Source organism: Silurus aristotelis, assembly GCF_946808225.1.
Source record: "Silurus aristotelis genome assembly, chromosome: 23".
In the NCBI taxonomy this organism is placed as follows: domain Eukaryota; kingdom Metazoa; phylum Chordata; class Actinopteri; order Siluriformes; family Siluridae; genus Silurus; species Silurus aristotelis.
The window spans coordinates 8634617-8659745 of NC_139596.1; the positions used below are offsets into that span (position 1 = coordinate 8634617).

Consider the following 25129-nt stretch of genomic DNA (forward strand, 5'->3'; position numbering starts at 1 on the left):
ATCGATTGACAGCCCTGGTATTAACATGATAAACACTCAAGCCTATAATTATCTACAATTTCTGAACTTTGAACATGAACTATTGCAGGGGTGGCCAACCCGTGGCTCGCGAGCCGCATGCGGCTCTTTGGCTGGTTTCATGCGGCTCTTACGTTCATATCGAAGTTTGTGTTTGTGTTTTTTTAATGTGCGTGTTCGCTTCGCTTGAGTTCAATACGGTATTTTTAAGACTTAAATGCTCTTGCCATTACTGGGAAACTTTGCGGTATATTTATCTCACACACATGCGCATTTGACGAAAATACCGTATTGAACTCAAGCGAAGTGAACACGCACATTAAATAAAAAAAAAAACCACAAACAAAGTCTGTGTTTTCTACCCTGAAACACGTGAAATCAAAGCATCGATCTGTTCTGACTGACACACGTGTGAAAGAATTGCTTCGAGTGGCAACAACGGAATACAAGGCAGATTTGAAGAGGATTGTTTAAAGCAAGGAATGCCAAAAGTCCCACTAAGTAACATGCATAGCAAAAGAAAAACGCTATTGTAAATTATTATATTTTTGTTTGTGGACTTGGTTGAACTGAGAGTTTGTGTGTGTGTGTGTGAGACAGTGCACACAATGTTCATTGTTGAAAATGACTGTCCTGTGGTCTTAAAACTGTAGGAGTCAATTTCTGTCATTATGTTGGTGTGTCCTTCCCGTGGGCTCACCACCTGCAGGAGGGACCATAAGGGACGGTGCTGTGAGGATTGGGCAGCAGTCGAAGGCGGGGGCCTGCTTAGACTGCTGCCCCCGCGACCCGAATTACGGATAAGAGGGAGAAAATGAATGAATGAATGAATGAATGTTGGTGTGTGACATTTACAATAAATCTGGCTGAGCAGAGGTGTGTGTGTGTGTTTGTGTGTGTTAGAGGAAGGGATGGGTGATGTTCATGTCTGCCTATGTGTATGTTGTGGCTCTTTGCGGTAACACAGTAAACAAATGTGGCTCTCGGTCCCTGACTGGTTGGCCACCCCTGCCCTATTGCCTTTAATCGGATACTTGATGTTCTATGACTGACGTTTCGCAGTGTTCACAATTATTCAGTTAAATATTCAGTTACACACACACACACACACACACACACACACACACACACACACACACAGATGATTAGACCCACACACATTGGTGAGCCTTATTAATTGTAAAGTGTAGCCATCAATGACTACTTACTTCTATAAATGTGTTCATTTTGTCTTAAGGGCATACAAACTTTTGCATTATACAGATAGAGAAAATGGTTGTTGTGTTCAAGAGGGGAATGCATTATTTTTAAGGGATGTCTGTCTTGAGTTTTCTTTCTTTTAGTCATATCTCACCCTGTTGTCCATATACTCCAGCCACTGCAGGCCCAGGTTAGTGATGATTCGAGGCGTTCCATCATCAACAGGTAGGATGTCAATCTTAAACTTCTGAGGTGCAGCAGTAACCACCTGAAACAGCAAACACATTCAATCAAAATTCACCATGAATATAAATCCATCGTACCATTTGAAAGTTATAATTTCCTTGTTCACACTATTAGCACACAACCTCACAAGATCTGTTCTCAGATTGCAGGCTCTCAAATTAAATAAAGTCACAGCAGAGCTCCCATTTTGTCAGTCTATGAGCAAAGGTGTTTTAAAAGAACAAGTCATCAGACTAACCTCTTTTTCACCTTCCTCGATGATGAAGAACATGTTAGTGCCATCGCTGACAGTAAAAGTGAAGCGGTCTTTCAGGGAGTTGCTGCCGTCGTGATGGTAGCTGATGCGGTTCTGATAAATGTCGTCCATGGTGAAGGTGTTGGTTTGCCGGTAGTGCTGACCGTTGCTGGTACGCTCGATGGTGCCATGACGAGGAGCCTGAACAATGGTAAACGTGATCAAGTCCTCCTAAAGGTGAAAGTGAGACAGAGGGGTGGAAGATGTCAGGAATCAGTGTGTCGCATAATGTCATATACATTAAAAAAACTAATGTTTAAACTGCGGAAATGCCAACTATAAGAAATAAATAGGGTACTTTTGAATTTGATGGCAACAACATGTCTCAAAAAAGTTGAGACAGGGTCATGTTTACCACTGTCTAGCATACGCTCTGCTTTTAACAACAGACTGTGTATGTCTGGGAACTGAGGAAACCAGTTGCTGAAGCTTTGAGAGAGGAATGTTGTCCTATTTGTGTCAATACAAGATTCTGGCTGCTTAACAGTCCTGGGTTTTCTTTGTCGTATTTTTTGTTTCATGGTGCTACAAATGACTTCATATGGTGAAAGGTCTGGACTGCAGGCAGGACATTTCAGCACCCAGACACTTCTACTATGATGCCATGCTAGTGCAATAAATGCAGTCTGCGGTTTGGCATTGTCTTGCTGACGTATACAAGGCCTTCTCTGAAAAATGCATTTTCTGAATGAAAGCATATGTTGCTCTAAAAATCTGTATATACCTTTCAGCATAGGTGTGCATGCTGCCCATTCCATAGGCACCAATGCACTTCCATAGCAACAGAGATGCAGGCTTTTAAACAAAGTGCTGATAACAACCTGGATGGTCTCTCTCCTCCTTAGTCCAGAGGATGTGGTGTATATGGTTTCCAAAAATAATTTCTAATTTTAATTCATCTGACCACTGAACAGGTTCTCACTTTGCCTCAGCCTCACATATGGCTTATTCTTTGCGTGATGCTTTAACCTGAATTTGTGGATGAAAAGGTGAACCTTGTTTTCTGGGGGTGTTTCTGAGCCCATGCTGTGATTTCCATGACAGAATCATACCTGTTCTGTAAATCAATGCCTTTTGTTTTTATTTACATTTCACACAGCATCCCAACCTGATGTGTTGATGTGATGTCTCTGTTGAATGCATTGTATTGTGACAAAACACCAAGACCATTTAGAAGTCCTTAAACATGTAAATGTATAGTATATTAAACTTAAATCATTCTAATTATGATCAATTATGTTCTAGATGAGATTTTGAAGATATTCTGCCATAAAACATTTTTTATCTTTATAAAAATTGTTGGAAAAAACCCTTCTTTTTAGGCTTCAAAGAACACAAACTGATTTTACATTTTGTATTCTACTTTAACTACTTTTGGATAAAGTAGAATTTAAAATGTGAAGACTGTGTTCATTGAAGCATCTGCTGGCATATTTCTTATTTTTGTCAGCTTTACCTCTGTGTCTGCATCTGTAGCCTTGAGCTCAAATTCTGTGATGGTTTTCCTCACTCCCTCCTGCACCCTCATCCCTGACATGGCCAGCATGGGCAAGGAGTCGTCCACTGGTCGGATAGTGATGTAGAATGTCTGTGAAATCTGCAACACACACAAGACACATCAATGTAATGTTATTTATTGTTGGTTTTAGTTATATACCCAACACTCTTGTGTCACTGTGAACATGTATAAAATACACTGTAGTATTGTTCATATAAGTTGGAGACCAGGGTAATGTTTGAGTTTCTGAAAATGTACCCACTCTGAATTCAACAAGCTGGAGGCATAGCACAACCAGCAAACCAAGCACTACAACCAAAACCCCTTCAAATGCGTGCTTGTGTTTTGAATAAACTGTTAGGCTTCTTGTAAATGCTTTCATCTTACGAGTTTTACAGAAGCTCAGCTCAAAAGATCAGCTCCCACTAGACTTTCAATCCACCTCCACAGGGAAAGGGTTTTATGATTTTATTTTAGAAATGATTCTGTGCAATAAGTTCGAATGTAAAACCATATATTTTTTTAATTGCTCATTTAAACACATTTGCTCAAATACATTTCACATTTTCATGTTAATAACTTCCAAATAAATTCCTAATCAGCAGTAAGCGCACAGAGATGTTATTAGAGGTCTGTCATGCTTGGCTAAGCCTGTGCTTGATAGATCGGGTATTTTAAGTCACCATGTAATGAGGCCAGTTGGCCACATAATGTGTGGTGATAATGCATTACTAAAACCCATCTTAGAAAAAAAAATGTTAATTGGGTAATATTAAAAACTGGGCTTTGTACTAAATGTTTTATTTTATTATAAAGTTTTGAACTGCCTATACTTTTTCACTGCAAGCAAAACTACTTACTACAAACTAGGAACACTTGTGTTATCCACTTGGGGCCTATTATTCACAAAATAAAAAATGTCCATGAAAGCCGTTCACAGGACAAAACCCCCAGCACACAGCCATAGTTGGGCTTTATGGGTTATGGGGAGACACAAGCGTCAGATTATGAGGCTCAGAAAATGTGGAAACTTGGAAAATATTCTCTCACCTGATGTTACCAAGTCAGACATGGCTCACACTCTTACAGTGAAGCATGGTGGTGGTATGTTGTGAATATATTTTAAATAAATTTCATGCATTTTAATAAAAAACAACACACATTATAAATTAATACTTAAGACGTCCAAACTATAAAAGAACATGTATAGAATTATGAATTAAACAAGTGTATAACCCAGAATATTTAACCCAGCTTTGCACATTCTTGGCAGTCTCTAAGTCAGCTCCAAGAGGTAGTCACCTGGAATGGTTTTCCAAAAATCTTGAGTGGGTCGTAGATGTGGTGAATACTTGTTGGCTGCTTTCCTTCACTCTTCAGTTCAATTCATCCCGAACCATCTCAACTGGATTTATATCGAGTGGCTGTGGGGGCCAGGTGACTGATAGAGCACTCCATTACCTAGAGGTGTGTTTGTTGTCACTGTTCTTTTGGAAAACAAATGATAACACACTGCGAACCAGATGGGATGGCATGTTGCTGCAAAACGCTGCAGTAGTCATGCCGGTTAATTGTGCCTTCAATTTTAAATAAATCACCAACAGTGTCACCAGCAAAGCACCTCCACAGCTCCTCCTCCATGCTTCACAGTAGGTATTGTCTGTTCACATGGCTTATACATGGTGGATCATCAGACCAAAGGACAGATTTCCACGGATCTAATGTCTATTCCTTGTGTTTCTTTGCCCAAGCAAGACTGCTCTGCTTGTTTTTCTTCCACAGAATGGTATCTTTGCTGACAATGGAAGCCTGACTTAAGCATTCTCCTCTAAACAGTGGATGTCGAAATATGTCTGCCGCTTGAACTCCGAAAGGCATTTACGTAAATCTGTGTTTTCTGAGGCTGGTAATTCTGATAAACTCCTGGTCTTCCTTTTCTAGGATGGTCCTCATGAGAGCATGTTTTATCATAGCATTTGATTGTTTTGGAGACTGTACTTGGGGATACTTTTAAAGCTCTTGAAAATCTTTAGATTGACTTAACTTTATTTATTAAAGTAATGATGGACTGTATTTTCTCTTTAGTTAACTGTGTTTTTGCCATAATATGGATAATATGAATACAGAAGTTGGAGTAGCACTAATAGAACTATACTATTAGAACTATATTATTTACCCTTTCCTCTGAATAAGATGACTGATGGTCTAAAGCACATTAAGAAGACAAGAAATGTCACTAATTTACTCTTGACAAGGCACACACATGACCTGAAAACCATTCCACGTGACTACCTATTCACCTGTACCTAATCTAATGAGTGAATGCCATGAGCTGGCAACAAGGCGTTTGGATGACTTCAGTATTAATTTACAATATAAAAAAAAAGAAAAAGAAAGAAAAAACACTGAAGGAGAAGGAGTGTCCAAACAAACTTTTAAGTGGTACTGTGTATACTTTATATATATATAAGGGGTGCAACTATACACATATTCCCTTTAAACTTTAAAACATACACACACAAACACACACACATCTGTATTAACCAAATAGGGTCTAACAAAAACTATTCCATTAATTTTATTTAATTGAATAAATTGAATTTGTGCCAACTTAACTGATTACTCAATGTAATTAATTTGATTTATTATATTTTTATCAAATATTATCAAATATTATTTTATATATTATTAAACCAAGCAGGCATTTTATCTTAAAAATGTAAACTTTTGAAAATTTCGATGATCACAAATATGAATAATATTGTAAGTTAATAAAAAAATGACAAGCAATTTTATAATTAGCATTTTGAACCTTAAAAACCTAGGTACATACCGAATCTTGTGTACCGTTTTATATATATATATATATATATATATATATATATATATATATATATATATATATATATATATATATATATATATATATATACACATACATACACAGTGGAACCTCGATACTTGCGACCTAGATATTTTGTGACTTTTCATTTGGAACATCTTTAATTTGGAAAAACCTGATAGTTCCTGAGAAGCTGCGAGTAGCTCAAAAGATCAGAGTAACGTTTCAAAGCAGAGTTTGAAAAACTATTTAATTATTGTATTATTCATTTAAAGTAGTAAATAAACCATTTATTTCAAGTAATTCACAATTTTTTGTTGAATTTAAAGTACAGTACATGTACAATTCCCCTTGAAAAAGGAACCATCAAAACAAGAGAATCAAAACCTCACAATATTTTGTTACTCACGAAGGGTCATGGAACGTAACCCGAGTATCGAGGTTGCACTGTAAATCCAAAAAATAAAGTCACCACCTGGATTTAACTAAGCAAATAGGTAAGGGCTACCCATTAGATAATTACTGCATGGATGATAATGTTTCAGCTGTAAACAAGTTATTTATCCCTAACTGAGTCAGTGAGTAGCTTCTCATTTCCTAAACAACCATGTCGGAAGACACATTCTATGGTCGGGGAAAAGATAATCTGTTTCAGTAGGGTCAAATTATTAGCATGCATCAAGCAAAGAAAACATCTAAGAAGATTGCTGAAACTACTAAGTTTGGTTTAAAAACAGTACAATGCATTATTAAAAACTAAAAGGATAGTAGGGAACCATTGCAAAAAACAACAGTAGAACTTACAGCTATGTTTGATAGTAAAATTAAGAGCATTTCCACACACACAATGCAAAGGGAACTCAAGGGATTGGGACTAAACAGCTGTGTAGCCCTTAGAAAACCACTTATCACTGAGGCTAATCGGAAAAAGCTTCAATTTGCTAGGGAGCATAGAGTGGAGCGCAGCAAACGATGAGGCGTGGCGTCCTTACAATACATGAGACTGGCCAGGAGGACAGTGAGGTTGAGAACCTCGGTTTCCCAAATAATAGCGGCTCTCTCCCCGCTTTCTCTAACTACAGGCTAAAGACGGCAGATGCAGAAAAGGAATTCCCGCCAGACCCTCGCAATGCCTTGTAAGTGAGGGAGACTCATCAGCATTCCGGCAGGAAGACCCTGACCCCTACAAGCCGAGGGTGACCGTGGCAGAGTCAGAACGCCCTGCTCTTTCTCATGCTCTGGCCACTCCATACCCCCTCTACCGGGCACCAGTATATATATATATATATATATATGTATTCACCAAACACCTGTACAAATGGACAAAGCATAGCTATGCCAGAAAAGAGGAAATAATGAGATCGTAATTGAACCCATTTCTAACTCATTCAGATTTGGCTCATTTATGATCAAAAGCTCTAATTGGGTGTGCCGATCCTGTGCTCTATACTTCTGTGCTTTCATGCTCCCTCCCTCTCTTTCTCTGTCTCCCTCTCTTCTCATCTCTGTGAAGTGCCACTTCCTTTGGCAGAGGAGAGTGTTCCACTTGAGCAGGCTCAGCTGATTGCTTCTCTCGCTTTGTGTTAATCTCTTTCAGGAGTTTGTTTGTGTCCGAGCATGTCTTGTGCTTATTAGCATATTTGTGTGTGTGTGTGTGTGTGTGTGTGTGTGTACCTCATTAACCCCATCGGACACGGTGAATGTGAAGTCATCTGAGTAATGCTCTTCTTCACTAGTGTGGACGTACTGCACATTGCGTGAGGCCAAGTCAGCCTGAGTGAACGTGCTGATGCGCTTGCCTGCAACATTAGAATCAGCATTAACGTTATCCCAATCTTTGAATAATAGAACCACAGAACTATAATTAGTTATATAGTTATAATTCGCATCCTTATCCACTACCATATGCTATACTAATACATTGTATTCAATATATACATACTAAATACATACACATACCCAGACACACAAATACACAATATGGACAAAAGTTTGTGCACACCTGACCATAAACTTCCTATGTGCTTTTTGTCATTTACTATTCTACAATTAATTCTCACTTGCTGTTATAATAACCTTCACTTGATGATCCTAAGGCCTGTATGATTAGTGTCCATACCTGAATTAGTAGAAAGTTCCAAATGGCCGAGTTGGGTCTGTTTATTGATACGGTAAACAAGTTCTCCAGGCTCACTATCCTGGTCTGTGGAGGACAGCTGCAGAGTTGTGATCTTCTTCACTGAGTTTTCGTCCAGCACCAAACCCTTATTCACTACTACTGCAGGGGGAAGTCTGTCCTCTGAGTGCAATAAAAGAATGGCAGAAATGTTATGCCCAATTTTAGAGCCAAAGAGATCCAAAAAGCAAAAATGAAAGAAAGGAAAACTTCCTACCGAGAACAGTGATGAAAAAAGACTCATCGATCACTTTGTTGCCCTCTGGATCTTCAAGGTTGAATTTAAAAGAGAAGCTGCCTCCGCTCTCTCCTTTTTCATGGATATACTCCACAAGGCCTGATGCAACAGAAACAATATACTCTTATATGGCCCTGACTTGGTAAGTACCATATACCAAACCATTCATTTATATATTTTAGAATCGATTTCCATTAAAACAGTTTTCTGTGTACAGTTTTTAAATAATCAAAAAAGTCATTTTGGCCCTTTAGTTTAAAACTATATGATCTATATAATAATTTTGATAATGGCCTACGTGATCAAGTAGCTAAAAATAATATTCGAATGTTTTTGCTAATATATTTTGTAGAGTAGAAAGTTCTAGAATAAAACATTATATAACTTAAAAAAAACAACAACAACCAGAATATAAATCACAAATTTCAACAGCAATCTTAATATTAGAGAGTTAAAATAAATTAATAAATATAAATCTGTACTGATGCAAGCTGTACACTTATAGGGAGACTAGTTGCAATTTTAATTTCAGCTCAACTTTTTCTTGCTGCACTTTTGCACTTCACTGTGAATGTCTGGTAAATAATTTAAAGCTAAGTCACTGAAACACAGGTGCTTGTGCGCGAACATTGATTCTCATGACAACCGTGTTATGTATTATGAATTTATTAAGACTCAGAGCGTGTTTTAGAAAACTGTCACTGTGTTTTAACCTCGTTTAGCATTTTCTAGAAAAAATTGCTATAAACATAATACTGCATTAGAACCCTTTTTTATCATCCTGTTCATTGCTGCAACAAAATACATATTACATATTAATATTTCACTTGATTTAAACCTCTAACAAATCCCATGAGCCATCATCAGTGAGTCATAATAATTCTTATTCTTTTTCTATTTGATTAAATATGAATATAGTATTAATGAATGATAATGAATCATAGAGCACTTAGAAGGAAAAGGCTCAAGCCAGATGTGTTCTATGGGATTATTCGCCCCACAGCTTTGGGTTTGCCTACCAAAATAAATTTACAACCAGTGTAGCAAAGTAACAACCCATAACTGTCTACAAAACACTGCTGGAATAACTTTTTGAAGTATACGTAGTATCTAAATTATATGCTTTAACATGATTGAGATCCAAGGAGTAATAGGTAATTTGCAAATGAATAAACATTTGCCAGTAACTAGGGTCATGCAGTATGTGGTGCGATGCAATTGTGGTTAATAGAAAGGAAAAACCTTTGTTGATGTCGTCTTGGGTGAAGCTTCTGATTGGTCCTTTGGCAGAGATCTGGACTTTGGTTCTGTCCTTGTGAAGCTGAAGTGTGCCGACGCTGAGATCTTTAGTAACCGTGAATTTGAGTTTTAGGTTGTCAGAGTCAATATCTGTACCTTTCAGCTGCTGCTCTGTGATCTTAGATGAATAACCTGGTGGAAATGTAATACAAATAGTGTATCATAATTTAGAAATGATCATTTGAGGCATGGGCAGAAATTTGTTAATATATAAGAAACAAAGTATTAAGTCAGAAACCGGCTATAGTTTAGGCTGTAGCACAATTATAACAAAATCATATTGATATTGAAAAATAATTGGTATTATTATTATCTTTTTTTTCATACTATGCAGGTAAAACATTATTCAGGTGGAAGATGACTGCATAATATTTACTGATAGTCCAAGCCATAGTTTGATGATGCACTCTGTATTTTAGTGAATTGTACTATTTGGTAACACATTGGGATTGCAACTGTCATTTGTGATCTTTGTGTAGAATGGTTGGTCTACAGAACTCAAATGTGTATACATTATACAGATGTCCATCAAGAACTTCTTATATACAGGTGAAATATTGGCTACTGACAATGGTCCAGAATTCCCATATCAGTGCACTCTTATTCTGTAATAAATGTATAAATAAATTACATTTATTTCTGAATAAATTCTGGATTCATTATCGGCAGTAGAAGTTCTAACCATAAATAATATTTTTATTGGCAGTAAATTGCTTCAAAGTGACCAGATAAAGATATTTCCCATATCTTGCAAATGTGGCAACCCACATAAATTAGTGCAGTGTGACTGTATACTGACCTGCTGCTAACTGAAGGCCTCTGTTAATCGTGACTCGGGGTCCGTCAGTCTTTTTGACATCCATGCTGAGCTCCAGGCGTCCCGTCTGCGTATGCACTCCATCCGTTACAGAGAAGTGAATCTCGTCAGTCACTGATCCATGTGTGTCAGGAGTGTACACCAGCAACTCGTCCAAGATATCCTGGTAGGTAAATGTGGAACCCTGTTGGAGCACCTTACCAGTCCCTAGAGGCTGCGAATAGAACTGTCTCCTGCGCAGCTTGCCTGGAAATGGGTTAAAAGAACTTGAAATTGGTAACAAATAACATTAACGTTTACGCAGAAGTGCTGTTAAAGCTAACAAGGAAAACCTGAGGCATTAAGAAATAACTGAATTTAAACCCAAAATCCCTAGTGTATGTAGCTGAATAAGATTTTACCATCCAGCCTTGATTTTGTCTCATCAACCTTTCGCTCTCACCCTATAGGCCTTTGTTTTGTTAGATGACAAGGAATGATTCTCATTAATATTCCAAAATACATACTTCATAAGAAAAAAAACACCCCCCCTCTACCGCCAACACCGTAGCCATAAAAGTAATAATGGTGACCTTTTCACTAGCCGACTTTCAAGGTCTCTTCTAAAGCACACAGTAACAGTATCAGAGAAATATTTTCAGACCTCTAAATTGTATGCACTTAGCTTCTGTAAAGACTTTTGTAATATGATGCTGAAATTACGTTTTACAATACACATTAATACGCCGAGAGCACAGAATAATCTAACAAACCCTACAGCACAAATAAAGAGTCTATTATTAATTATAAAGATGTTTCAGAAAAAGCAAAAAACTGAAAGAAAAAAGAAACAGACCGTAGGAAGGCTTTTTGATGATAGTAAGCATAATCTCATTTTCGGGCGTATCGAGATCCAATATGCTGAGGGAGGAATTGGTGATGACGACGCCTGTGTTCTCTTCCACATGGATGCTGTTCACAGATATAACTGGGACTTTGTCTTCCTTAGTGTGCTGAAATTTTTACACAAATCAGAATGTAATTATAAAACTTAGTAAATGAACTCCCTCGGTCCTGCTACAGAATCTGCGAGTGTGTGATTTTTGAGTGTGACGTTTCCAGCAAACTTGGATATGATGTATTTTTTTACACTATTTGAAAGCTCTTGAGGAGAAATCAAATTAAAAAGAGATACCTGGATATCAATGGTGATATCGAACGCTTCTGTCTGGCTGGAGCCATCACTGATGTAAAAGCTAAAGACATCTTGGTGGACATTTGCTTGGTGGACATTTTGAACGTAGAAGATGCGGTCAGAGACGAGGTCCTCGATTGTGAACGGGACATCAGGATTGATAATACGAGCTTCACCCGTTGATCCAGCTGTTCACAAACAGGGAGTGCAAATAGTTAAAACACGAAACCTTAAGATTGAGGCACTAATCTAGTGACCTTATTACACAACAATTTCAATCAAAATGCATTTATGGAAGACAAAATAAGGAGACAAGTAAACAAAGAAAAAGACCAAAATACATTTCTGACAGTATATATATATATATATATATATATATATATATATATATATATATATATATATATATATATATATATGATAATATATTATCATCATTAAAGAAAAATAGAAACTGGTCAAAGGAGTAATACCAAACGATTGTCAAAAACTATTAAACACAGAAGAATATCACAGACAGAACTCCTTCTGAACGCAAGATGTAAAAAAATTAGCTTTCTTTTAAGCTTTCTACAAAAAAGGCCATATGATTCAGTACCCTTTCATGATTTATGATTCATACCCTCTGTTTCCTTTCATATTCAGCTCTCCAAACAGAAACCCTGAATAAAAAGTTCTTGCGCCATGATTTATTTATTTATTTTCCTTAACATTGTGAGTGAGCCGACTATTCATGGACAAATTGCTAAAGCTCAGTTTTCAAACTTCAATGAATGTGAAACTGCTGTTTACAATTCGATCTCTAAAGGAATTTTCACAGTGAACGATTAACAAAGGCAACTTTAACAGAAACTCAAAGTCCTAATGGGCAAGTCAGGGACAAGAGGGGTAAAAAGAAAAAAGAAAAAAAATCACCAAGGCAGATCAAGGAAGTTATGCTGAAAGAAAACTGAACTCAAATTAGTAACTGAAACTCTGAGAATAGGGAACTTACTGACCAAGAAAACATGGACAATGTTTAACTGATATGTGGTGCATTATAGCCTTGCTCTTTAATGGAGGGACAATCAAGCAAGCTGGTTTTGGGCGAGACTATGTAGGGGGTTAATAGTCCAATGAGATGCAGAATAAAACCAACTGAATGATGATTACCTGATAAAAAACATGATGGTTAGAACTGTAGGACCTCATTTATAACTCATCAGATTTAGTTTCATTTTCGATATATATTTCACATGTATTTGTGTGTCTTAAAGCAAGCTTTCTGATGCAAAGAACTCATATTTAAAACCCACCTCGTTGCGTATTCTCAATAAAGCCATACTTTGGAGGACTAATCAACCACACAAGCAGATCCTTTTGAGATGTGTCAGGGTCAGTCGCGATGATATGATTGGCTGACAGTTGGACTCGACCTCCCTCCTGGACCTGAAAACCCCAAAAAATGTCTCCCTTGATTTGAAGCATTTAAGACAGTTACCCATTGAGGCAGGGAAGAGAGAATGCTAACCTTGATACCACTGCGTACAGTGACTACAGGTGGCTGTCTCTGCACAGCTGTAATGGTAATGGTGCACATTTGGTTGTCCAGGCGGTTGTTCTCAGCATCATATACAATGAAGTGGAAAATATCGGTGACGGGCTGGTTACCGGTATCAAATGATGTAACATATCTGTTTACAGTGCACATACAAAATTGATTTATTTGTGCCAAATTAATTTAATTGTATTTGTATAGATACTTATTATTAAATGACTGCAACAAAAAATATAGTTAATTAATTGATACAATTCAATAGTTATTAAAATTACTTTTAATTGACAGCTTTAAAAAAACATTTATGAATAAAAAAGAAAAATCAAGAACTATATGTTGGAAATATCATAGTTAAAATATCATATCTAAAAGCGTAACTTTCATACCAAAGACCTATCGAATGTTTTGTTTCACTTTTTCTATTTCAGCTGCATTAGAACCAATTATCAGCTCAGCTTGGGTATCTATAAATGTGCATATATGTTTTGGGTTTCATAAAAAAAAAAAAAAAAAAAAAAAGAATCTCAGCAGCTTTTAGCACATCATTGAAGTAGTGCTTAACACAATTTTGAGGCCATTGTGCTAATTTACTCTGCATCTCCCCGCATTCACATAATAGTGCTAAATATAATGAGACGGGTGAATAACAATGTTTTATTTTTCTCTTTCTATGCGCAAACAACACTCACTACATGTCTCAGTTTTTAATAGCAGGCATTATTTAATCAGTTGTGGGGTACATTCATCTTTATGTAATGCAAATACTAATGACTATAACTGATATAAGCTGAAAGGTAGCAGTGAACATAATGTTTTGACTTTGTCAAAAGAAACCATGTTTATGCATGAAACGTTTATTTTTCATTTTTTTAAATGTAATGCTGATGTAAATGTTAAACTTTTTTAATGTAATAAATGATATAACTGTACCGTATCTTGTGGTGATTGATGTCCTCCATGCTGAAGGAAGAATACTCATTGAGTTCTTCATGGTCTGAAGCAGAATTTGTCTTGGTAAGGATCCCATACATGGGAACTGAAACAAGCTGGATGCGAATCTTATTGTCCGAGGAGTCATTGTCCTGAAGATGTATTAACATATGGAACAAATGAACTTATAAAGTGTTCAAAATCTTGCTTGAAAACAGATTTACTGTTTAAAACCTATAAAAAGCAAGAATGCACACAAGGTTCACCTGATTATAAATAATTCATTCCACATAATCCATGGGAACTCACCACATATGCCAGATGTGAACGTCTGATGACAGTGCTGCTCTTTTCTGCCACCTCCATCGACAGCAAGGCCTTAGGGTCTCGTCTCGGGCCATCGCCTTTGACCTCTAACACAGTCACCTGCACCGTGGTGGATGTCATGGACATTCCATCTGTTACTGAGAAGATCATGGTGTCCTCCTCAGTGGTAAGACCAGAATGCTCATACTGAAGCACATTCCTGGTGATATCATTGAAGGTAAAGGTGTCGCCTGGTACAAAAATTAGAGTTAAACCAAGAATAATTTTTTTAGTTGTTTATGGAAATTTAATGGAAGATTGTTCTAAAATTCCTACAGATAGACACTACAATTAAATTAGGTTTTACAAAATTTCTAAATCTTCCAAAACCACAGAAAATATACTCTTACAAATTGTTCTGTATGTGTTTTCTTTGGATAATTAAAGGCTCTCTGCAAGGAGCATTGATGGTGTTTGAGAAAGCCTACCATTAACCATTGGTGTCTGAGAGCCAAAATCCACCCTGAGCAGGGTTCCATGCACTGGACCTTCCACCAGCTCAAACTCTAGCTCATCTGGTGCAGTGTCAGCATCTGTTACCGCCAACTGCTGACCACCTACAGAGAGGGGCAGATCACAATATTAATCATACTTCATTTTTCTCACTGTCTTTGTGAAAATCACATTCATTTTTAGCCCAAAGTAAAGAACTTCTGCATACTACACAAATTTGTCCAGTTTGACTCAAGTTAACAATAAGCTATGATTAATGTTGTTAAAGATTTATTTTACCGATCGGTGCTCTGCCTCCCAGGCTAACCTCCAGCACCGGGTCCAAGATCTGAAAAACTGGAGGTTGCTGATGATTGGTCAACAGCAGGATGGAAAAGTCCATCTCAGGAGTAGTATGATGTCCATCAGATACTAGAACATGTAAGCCGAATGGTTAAGAGATTACCTTACACTAATAAACGGTAACACGGCACTGGCTTAAATGATACAACTGTTAAACAAAATTATATTGCAGAATTTCCCTCTAAATTAAGAATATACAGCAGTCCGAATTTTCATAATTTGTGAAAATCATAATTTCTGGGGAAAAAAAAGGGTTTTCAGAAAAGCAAGATAAACTTTTCATAAAGAAAATATCAAAGAGAGCAAGATCAGTTAGAAAGATAAATGAGAATCTAAAAAGAAAAATCAGCAAGAGTTGTCTTTTACATTAGACCCATACATATTACTGTATATGGAGTTTATATCACTATACATCAGATCTTTAAATGACCAGCAGAGAAGAGACCAAATTTCTCTTATAGATAACAAAATTGCCATGTGCACTTTTCAATAAAACAAAGAGCAGTGGATAATTTGTATAATATATGCTTGCAGACATGCATTGGAACTGTCTATTTTACTCCATTGAAACTAAATTCAAGCCTGGAAACAGAAACAGGTCACAAGGAAACTGATTAACATTAAATTCAACTTTTCCAAAGAATGATATGAAAAAGTATAATTTGCCCATAATTGAATGGTTTGTCATTTAACAAACAGTTTGAACATAAATGTTGCAACTATTTGTACCTACAAACCCTTTTATAATTACATTTACGCCATTTAGCAGATGCCCTTATTGAGGTACAAAAGTCTCTATCAATGAATGAATCAACACTGGATCTCTAGATTGCGAACTTCGGACACCACCAGACTAAAACTCTGATGGGAGTAATTGCTGCACACTGTTTTGTAACAAAAAAATGAAAAGAAAAACATGGAAAATAAGCTCAAGTGTTTCAGGAACAGGTCGGTCTTCACCTGTGGTTTAAAGATAATATTCAATTTATTTTATACCATTTTTCCCCTTATCATATATTTACTACAACAAATTATTCATTAACTACAGCAAAGATTAAAGGAAAGATTTTCAATTACATGACTGAGGAATCTGGACCCCTATTGAGTCGTAAGTTAGTCTTAGAAATGCGCAGAAAAATTTCCAGACAAATGGCTCAAACTCGCAGCCATCCTGTAAGAATAAGGGATACATGGCTGTATTCTGCTGTCAGATAGAATACAAATAGAGCCATATAGTATAGTAGTAGACGGAGAGGAAGAAAAATGAAAGAAGAAAAATTAGCCATATCCCCCAGACCAAGCCCCACATATAATGACCATGGAAGCGAAAGCCGAAGAAAGATTAGGTTACTTTGTGTGAAGGAAGGCTTGAAGGCTGGCAGAGATGAATACAATAAGCGAGAGAGGGAGAGAGAGAGAAAAAGGGAGAGTGACAAAGAGATGAAAAGGGGAGTTGAGAAAGCTGCTGAGGCAATATACCTGTGAAATGGAAGTTCAATGACTCTGGCAGGCCTGCAGAAATGAAACATTGTGAATAGTGTGGATGTGGAGAAACACAGAACTTTCAGGGCCAGTGAGGTACACTCAAAAGTCAATAACTGTTTAAAATTGCCAATAATGCAGTCAGGACACAGTTTATTTCAAACAAAGTAAGGCAGTCTTGGTTCAAGGCTATTTTGAACATTGATTAAATTTTCACTCAGTAGTATCATTTTGTGTTTGCATTCTAAACCCAGTATTACAATGTTATGGTAAGTATTTACTTTCTTCATTTCATATAAGTGCAGCAAGTGCGTATAAAACTGAGCATAGATTGAGAAAATATATCAGCATTTATACTATGAAAAATAAGTTTTAAAAGCATAACGGTTATAAAACTATTGCTACTAACCCTACTACTATTTGCCAGATCTCAGCAAAATCCTCCTAAAAAAACTCCTAAATCTCCGATTCTCAGCCAGCGGCAAAGCCTACAATCATGGCTACCACAGACTACACCTCACACAATGTACATCGAGCTACTGACTGAGCAAACCTGTGCTCGATTACTAACACACACACACACACACACACACACACACACACACCCACACCCACACACACACACAAATGAATAACAATAATAATAGTTTCACTAACAGTACTTTCAGGACTACTACAAGTACTGCTACTACTGTAAATATTACTACTCTTCCTCCTCCTACTACTGTAGGTACACCAACAATAACTCTGCTGTTTTTTTTTTTTTATCTACCATGTCTAACACTTATATGAACCTAAACAGCATTCAAAAGCTAAGTTATAAGTCTCTGAAATAGTTGTCATATTTTGCCAGTTACCTACCAGTAAAGGAGTACTGGTAAAGCTCCTGCATATGAGAAGGTGCTTGTGGTGGTCTGTAGAGGATTTTTCCAGTGTCTACATCAGCCTGTGTAAAAAAGCGAAGATGACTGTACGGCCTGTCAGCGTGCTCCAAAGTACCTAAAACGAACAAACAGTGTTCTGAATGAATCTCCAGAGCAATTAGATGCTAAATCATTATAAAACAAAAAGTAGCTGTCCAATACTTTTTAATCCATCTGGGAGAAGCTGTCATTGTATGTATATTTGTATCAGTGTTCTTTTTTGTTTTACTTTGCACTGTGTATATATTTATATTTTCCTGACCATACAGGAAACCAGCAAACCTTTTGAAGTAAAGAAAAAAAGAAATATGCGTTATAATTGTCATGTACTTTACAGCACAGTGAAATACTTTCTTCGCATATCCAAGTGATGTTAGGTGCTGGGGTCAGAGTGCAGGGTCAGCACACCTGAAGCACTGAGGGTTAAGAGCTGTGTTCAGGAGTCTCAAGAGTGGAAGCTTGTGGATATCTGGGCTTCCAATCAGTAACCCAGAGCCTTAACCATTGAGCTACCATCTCCCCTCAGGTTAATTTCAGATTATTGATTTTAAAACCTATTAGACAGTAACTATAGTGACAAATAAAGTTATGTACTTTTGAGAGTGAGGAATGTCATGTAGACCTACAAACAGGTCCTGGGGGATTAAGGGGTAATGAATGACCAGAGTTATCAACAGTTCCAAAAGCACATATAGGGAACTTCTTACAACTCAATGTAAAAATAACAACTGAAGATCATGCTTCAGCTTTGCAGCCAAAAAGAAACTAAATGAACTCAAGTAGTTGAAAGAACTCAAACACCAATTTCAGTGTAAAACGTGCAGAAAATAACCCCTTGAATTTCTCACTTATTGTAATCTCTTAAATGTCCTTTCACAGCTAGTTGGCATGGTGTTTGTCAGAGTTATTGGTGTGAATCATATTATGCTATAACAGAGGTTCAGGTTACCATGGCCTGGAGGTAGCAGCTTGGTGATGTTGTAAATCAACTTGTTGCTTGGCGTCTCTGAATCAGTGAAGGATAAAGCGGAGGGTGTTATCAGGGTAACACGATCTTCCAGTGCCTGAAAATGTGTGCATACACATACACACAAACACACACACACACACACACACACACACACATACAGAACATCCATCAATAACAAAAAAAAATCACCCACATGATGTCTGGAGATCGCTGAGATTAAATCAGATTGATTACACATCTAAAAAGCAGGCAGGAGAACACACACAAAGCCTGGCACATATAAAACACCTGAACCAAAATGAATATTGGATTTAATATAGTCTAGTCCAAACTGGTTTTAAAGTCTGACTCCAATACGAAGAAGCATTTTATTCATGAAAAGATTATTCTAATTATTGATTTAATTTGAGAATATTCATCTTATACAATGGATTAAACAGAGACAAACACATTTTTTACTTGTGTTAAAATATTTTTTTAATCTGATTAGGCAACCTTTATTTCACTACGTATTTGATCCAAATGGCAACAATAGTATCATTCAAACAAATTGAATGGTCTAATACCTGATATTGGCACAATTTTTTTTTTATCTTAAATTTGTTGTAGTCTATTAACCTTTCCATAACGAATTCAGGAAAAGAATATCAAACACCTTTGACATACAGTATATCGGTGAAGAATGATGTTGGAAAAATGTCATGAAATTCTATACCTTTAGTTCTTGAGAGTAGACAGTAAATGTATGTATTCAAACTAACCTTTTATGACTTAAAAATATTAAAAACACAGTACAGTACAAAAATCTGAATCCCCTCAGGACATAATGAAGAAAATTACGTTTTAAAGATGTTCCTAAAATAAATAAAAAAATAAATAAAAATTCAATATTTAAAAAAGTTAAGAAAGCAATCAGTTTTTTTTTTTTATCTAAATGTTATATAATCAAAGTTTTTGGAAGGCAACATCAGTGTTTCTTGGTAACTTTCATTTTCATCCTTTGCCTCCTTTCTATCAGATTCTATAAGCAGCTATTGGTCCATTTAGACAAATTGTAAAGTAAATTACAGCTACCCTTTATTTCCAAAAGCCATTGGGGATGCAAACTTTTACACTCAGTGAAACTAAACCCGAGATTATGTGCTCTATGATGTGTCTATTACATTGATCTGGAGATCTGCTCCTGGCGTGAGCTGAGGGAAACCTGGATTCTGAGGCATCACTCCGATCGTGAAGGTCTGAGCATCACCGAGTGTGTCTGGAAAAGCCTCAGCAGACACCTGCAACATCATATTTAAGAGAAAAACATGGCGTATGTGATTCAGTTCATTCACATACAATACCTGTGTCAATACTCTTCATTTAGTTAAATTGAATCCATTCATAGATGCTTTATAAAGCGTTTTTAATCTCAATTTCACAACGTGCAGAATGTAAAAAAAAAAGCAGCTTGAATTAATTAACACATTTCTCAAGAACCTCATTCCACATAATGATAGTCATTCCCACATCACTACATTTATCTTCATTCAGACTCAGAGGCATGATCATTTCAGTTAGAAACCGCTTCGGTCTTGTTCCGACACATCAAATATTTAATGAAGCATTTTATCCACGTACAATTTTAAACTGCAGTGTTCATCATTTTTCTTGCAAGAACACATCCTTTAAAAAAGGGTGATACGTTAACTCTTAGGAAAAAACTGATCCAAGAACAGCTACTATCTCAGGTACTTCTCAAGGGTATTTATTGGGTGGAAAAAACAAAACAAAACGTTTCACTGTCTGAGTGGTTTGGATTTAATATTAAATTGGGTCATATGGGACACACTACTGTGTAGCGAGAGAAACCTTCAAGAAAAAGTGAGACATTTGAAGGCTGGAACAAAGTGAACTCCAAATTAGAAAATTAGAAAAGAAGAGAAAATATAGTTAAGAAGTGATGAGACATAACTTTCTTCTTTATGAATGAATTCATTTTATGAATATACAAAACGTTTGGGCCTCTCGACTTTCAAATACAATCAAATACAATCTTTTCACAGGGATGAGTTAGATATCTACTGAAGAAAAAGGTAGATTTACACTCTAAAATGTATAATTAATATATGAAAAGTGTTGCTAACAGCTAAGATTTCAATTTAGGCTTAGTTTTTAACAAACAAACGCAACAATTTGGCCATAGTTACTTTTAGCCTAGAGTTCGTAATCAGACGGAACATTTTAAGTCTTTTATACAGTCAAGACTATTATATATATATTATATACTATAAAAGAGTTGATATAGTGCTTTTTATTCATTGTATTGCAAACACTACACATTGGGCATGATAGTTCCTGTAGGTGAGTATTTAAGTTAGTACTGATTTTTTTGTTGATTTTAAATACACTGAAAACTTTATGTATAATCGTCATTATGAAAAAAAAGTTGCAAATACCATTACTTATTCATATATGTAACATATTTAACAACATAACTTACACCTGAGTGATCATAAACAAATAGATCAAGGTATGGGCACAAATGTAACTCTTTAAACTTAATATGAGAAACTTTGACAAAAAGGACATTAAGATGAAGACAGTGTGTGTGTGTGTGTGTGTGTGTGTGTGTGTGTGTGTGTGTGTGTGTGTGTGTTAGCAACCTGAAACTGAAAGGTGTCTCTCTGAGTGCCTCTTCCGTAGTGGCGGTACCACACAGTGCCTTCATTTACGTCCCGCTGGGTGAATGAAGATGTTGGTGTTGTATCTCTGCCCTCTGGAAAAGCCTGCCAGGCTTCTACTGGACCATCAGCTGCCATTGACACCAACACAATCTCACCTAAGAACACACATATCATCAGGAAATAATAAATAATAAAAAAATCTTTTATAGTAACAGTGTGGTTACTGATACAAGGCATCAATATTATCTAGGGAAAGGATAGCTCTCTTTGAAAAGTATAACTTATACAGTGCATCCTCGACTAAATATGGTTGAGTGCAAGTTTAAACTTACTTTCAAACAATAACAAAATAAGCAATTTAATGTGATTGTTTTACAATCAGCATAAAGGAAAAATAGCAGGTTAAAAATATCTGGAGTAAAAACATCTTCCCCCCCATTTTTTTTTAGTTAATATTAATGTTAATATTCATGACTCATGACTTATTGACTTCCAGATTCCCACTGACTCTTAACTTTACTGGTTACAGCAACATTTGCCCACATTATAGGTCCATTGTCTGGATATAAAAAAAAAAAAACTAAGTGAATAATCTGAGCTACATCTTGCAAATGACACTTTCTTTGTGGGAAGTACACAGAACAGTTTACAGAAACTCAGAAGGCAGGTGGCTGTAGTTGGGTGAGGTCGGAGGTGATGTGTGGTACCATATTGTGTCTGTCCTTTGTCTGACTGGATGGTGTAGAGGATCTCAGAATCACTGGCTCCTTTATACTCAGCCTTGAGGTGTTTCTTAGAAAGCTGCACCATTCCACCTTCTCTCACCCAGGTCTTAGGGATTGAGCGCATGTGAGGAGCAAGTCCATTCTACAGAAACAAACCAAATATGCTGTAATGAAATACAACTTTCCTGTACTAAAGTGAAATTTCCCCCCCCTCAACAATTACTACTGCAGTAAAAATAAAAGTAACAAAAGTAAGTACTGTAATTTCTATAAAGAAATATAAAGCGCACCCATATATAAGCCATATATAATTTAACAAAGATTTTTATTTTGAACATAAATGAGCCACACCTGTCTTCACTGAAACTAATGAACTTTACACAGGCTTTAACGAAAGACAGTGTCTGTTACACGGTGTAACGGGTAAAATATGTTGTGGCTCCTTTAAAAGCAGAGCAGCATTTTGGGAATAGCCTGCTGCCGCATTTTGCCGGTATTACTGCATGTGTGCAAGACCTAGGAATATGTCCTTATTATTTTCTGATGCTCATTTCTAAATTTCTTTGACTAACCCGTAACGCTGTTGCCAAGAAAAATAAAAAAGCACGAGTTTTGGAAACCTGTCTTTGCTTATATGATTTCTGTTGCAACTGGAGTTAGCGAGCTCTCCCTTCACCCAGACTCAACACGTTACAACGGCTTGTATCTAAACAGTAGCCGACCAAGAAAGTCATTGTTCACTGTCTTCCTCCTTCCGTGGAAGTTTTTTCTCCCGATGCCGTGCAGCTCAGAACACAGGTGAGGTGCGTTTTTTTAGTTTCAGTTCGGAAATTTCATTGGTCTAATGTTATGTCGCTCAGTTTTTTGGCTTGAAGTTTGTGAAACCGGGAAAAACCCAGAAAAAATCCATAAATTAGCCGCTTCGTTGTTTAAGCCGCGGGGTTCAAAACGTGGGAAAAAGGTAGCCGCTTATAGTCCGAAAAATACGGTACTCTTTTTTTATTTCTACTTGACTAAAAGTACAAAAATATTTAAGAATCAAAAGGAAAAGTTATTGACCTATCAGAAATATATTCTTTAATCATGAAGGCAATTCAATGTTATATTCTTCCATACATCATATCTTTGAAGGACATTATTGTACTGTTACAGCTGCACAGTGGAAGTACTGTTACTCCACACAAACTCTTTTGTGAGAACCGTCAGGCTATGGACAGGTTATCATTCATCACATTCTATGAATTTATTTTAAAGTTTCAGGAATATATATATATATATATATTTGTGTGAATTGCAGTAAAGTAAAAGTTTCCCGAAATGAATGTACAGATATTTAATAATTTACTTAAACATAGTAGAAAAAGTAAATATACTATCTTATTCTTCACTACTGCATTGGATTCCATGGAATATTATCAGTCAATAGCAAATTCTATGATATGGTGTAAATAGTATAAATGTATAAAATCAATAGGAGAAAAAAACATTATTGTTGCTCGTTAGTTGGCTGAATGAGTCCATTTAATTTATTTGTGTAGCGCTTTTAACAATTGACATTGTCTCAAAGCAGCTGAATACCAAATGCTAATACACATGACCTGCACACATTCAGTCAACCTCTACTGATCCAGAACTCCACTGCATGAACTATTGTTGAACTTTCATTTTATAATAAATCCTTTTACATTTATGGCATTAAGCAGACGCTTTAAAAAAAAAGGAAACATTTAAACCTTCTAAACCTTAAAGCTGTCAATATTATTGAACGCAAACAAATTCCTCGGTTCGTTTATTTGTGTAGTTCCTTCTTTACACGCAGGACTTTTCATAGAAAAGCAGGTAAAAAATTAAATAAAAAGAGGTAAAAATAAGAAATATTTGTGTTGAGATTTAAAAGAGAACAGTAGTGGGATTTCAAAGTAGGAAAGCTATGCTACACAAATCCATTTTGTTGTACCGGCTAGTCTTAGAGAAATTCACTATATAAACTAGACTTATAGAAAAATACAGCCCATCATCTCTCACATCCACTACACCCTGATAAGTAAGACATCACTTCATGTCTCTGTTCTGAGTATCTGAGCACCTCTGATATGATCCGTTGCTTAGACGATAATCAAAAGCTCAGAAGGATGGAGAGATGAAAGCTCAAGGGAAATGCCTTGGCAGCACTTCTAACATAACTACACTCAGACGGACACACACACTGGCTCAGGTGTGAAAAGATACTGTGTGTCCTGAAAAAAATCTGTCAACCACTGTGCGATATGTGGACTAATAATAAATGAATATTTGGCATTATAATAAAAATCCCAAAATAGTGTGGGAACAAAAAAAATGTGAGGTGAAGCCAATGATGAATCAGAAAGTCTATAGTCTAAGGCTGTTTTCATACTGGGCCAGAAAGAAGATTGCACCCAGGAAAGATTCTCGATTTGTGTGGGTGCCAAGTTTATAATCATACATTTGCTTTCAAATTAGAGAATTTCCAAACCTTTACATTTTTTTTTAATTATTATTATTATTATTATTATTATTATTATTATTATTATTATTATTACTTTCAGTGGAGAAAAACATGCTTTTTTTGGTTGTCTTTGGGCATGAAAAACCACAAAATGTCCAAAATAGCAAAAAAATATAAAGTTTATTAGTCAGAAATATATCAGGACTTAAACGATTACTGTAGATGCTTCCTGCTCTATCAATCCTGGTCAATTTATGAAATTGATATCAGGCCTTTGATGAACTGCATCAGGTGTAACATATAACCAAATCATCACTCATCTTAAAAAAAAAAAAAAAAAAAAAAAAAAAAAGTAAAAAATATTTTTTTGGAAAGAGTTATTTGTGTTTTTCTTTTTACATCATTTTAATTATTGTCATAATTTTACCTTAGTGTACAAAAGGACTTTAGAAATACATTTTCCCA

The 25129-nt window shown here is 36.2% G+C and overlaps 1 protein-coding gene across 2 annotated transcripts in view; it reads right to left on the bottom strand.

The window, feature by feature from the left end:
• Nucleotides 1-25129, bottom strand: part of fras1 (Fraser extracellular matrix complex subunit 1) — a 131745-nt gene that overhangs the window by 21817 nt on the left and 84799 nt on the right. Inside the window, exons 30-51 of one of the 2 annotated variants that reach the window (XM_083526763.1) lie at nucleotides 22180-22339; nucleotides 21452-21627; nucleotides 19970-20086; nucleotides 18786-18900; nucleotides 17775-17912; nucleotides 16911-16943; nucleotides 15369-15500; nucleotides 15065-15193; nucleotides 14580-14827; nucleotides 14271-14422; nucleotides 13314-13476; nucleotides 13099-13231; nucleotides 11804-11991; nucleotides 11465-11621; nucleotides 10612-10875; nucleotides 9756-9944; nucleotides 8493-8612; nucleotides 8219-8398; nucleotides 7774-7898; nucleotides 3216-3356; nucleotides 1703-1930; nucleotides 1373-1486 (exon numbers count right to left, since the gene is read on the bottom strand). In XM_083526763.1, the coding sequence (XP_083382889.1) occupies nucleotides 1373-1486; nucleotides 1703-1930; nucleotides 3216-3356; nucleotides 7774-7898; nucleotides 8219-8398; nucleotides 8493-8612; nucleotides 9756-9944; nucleotides 10612-10875; nucleotides 11465-11621; nucleotides 11804-11991; nucleotides 13099-13231; nucleotides 13314-13476; nucleotides 14271-14422; nucleotides 14580-14827; nucleotides 15065-15193; nucleotides 15369-15500; nucleotides 16911-16943; nucleotides 17775-17912; nucleotides 18786-18900; nucleotides 19970-20086; nucleotides 21452-21627; nucleotides 22180-22339 (3402 nt within the window). The remainder of the gene's footprint in view (nucleotides 1-1372; nucleotides 1487-1702; nucleotides 1931-3215; nucleotides 3357-7773; nucleotides 7899-8218; nucleotides 8399-8492; nucleotides 8613-9755; nucleotides 9945-10611; nucleotides 10876-11464; nucleotides 11622-11803; nucleotides 11992-13098; nucleotides 13232-13313; nucleotides 13477-14270; nucleotides 14423-14579; nucleotides 14828-15064; nucleotides 15194-15368; nucleotides 15501-16910; nucleotides 16944-17774; nucleotides 17913-18785; nucleotides 18901-19969; nucleotides 20087-21451; nucleotides 21628-22179; nucleotides 22340-25129) is intronic. The other variant, XM_083526764.1, reaches the window with a different exon arrangement.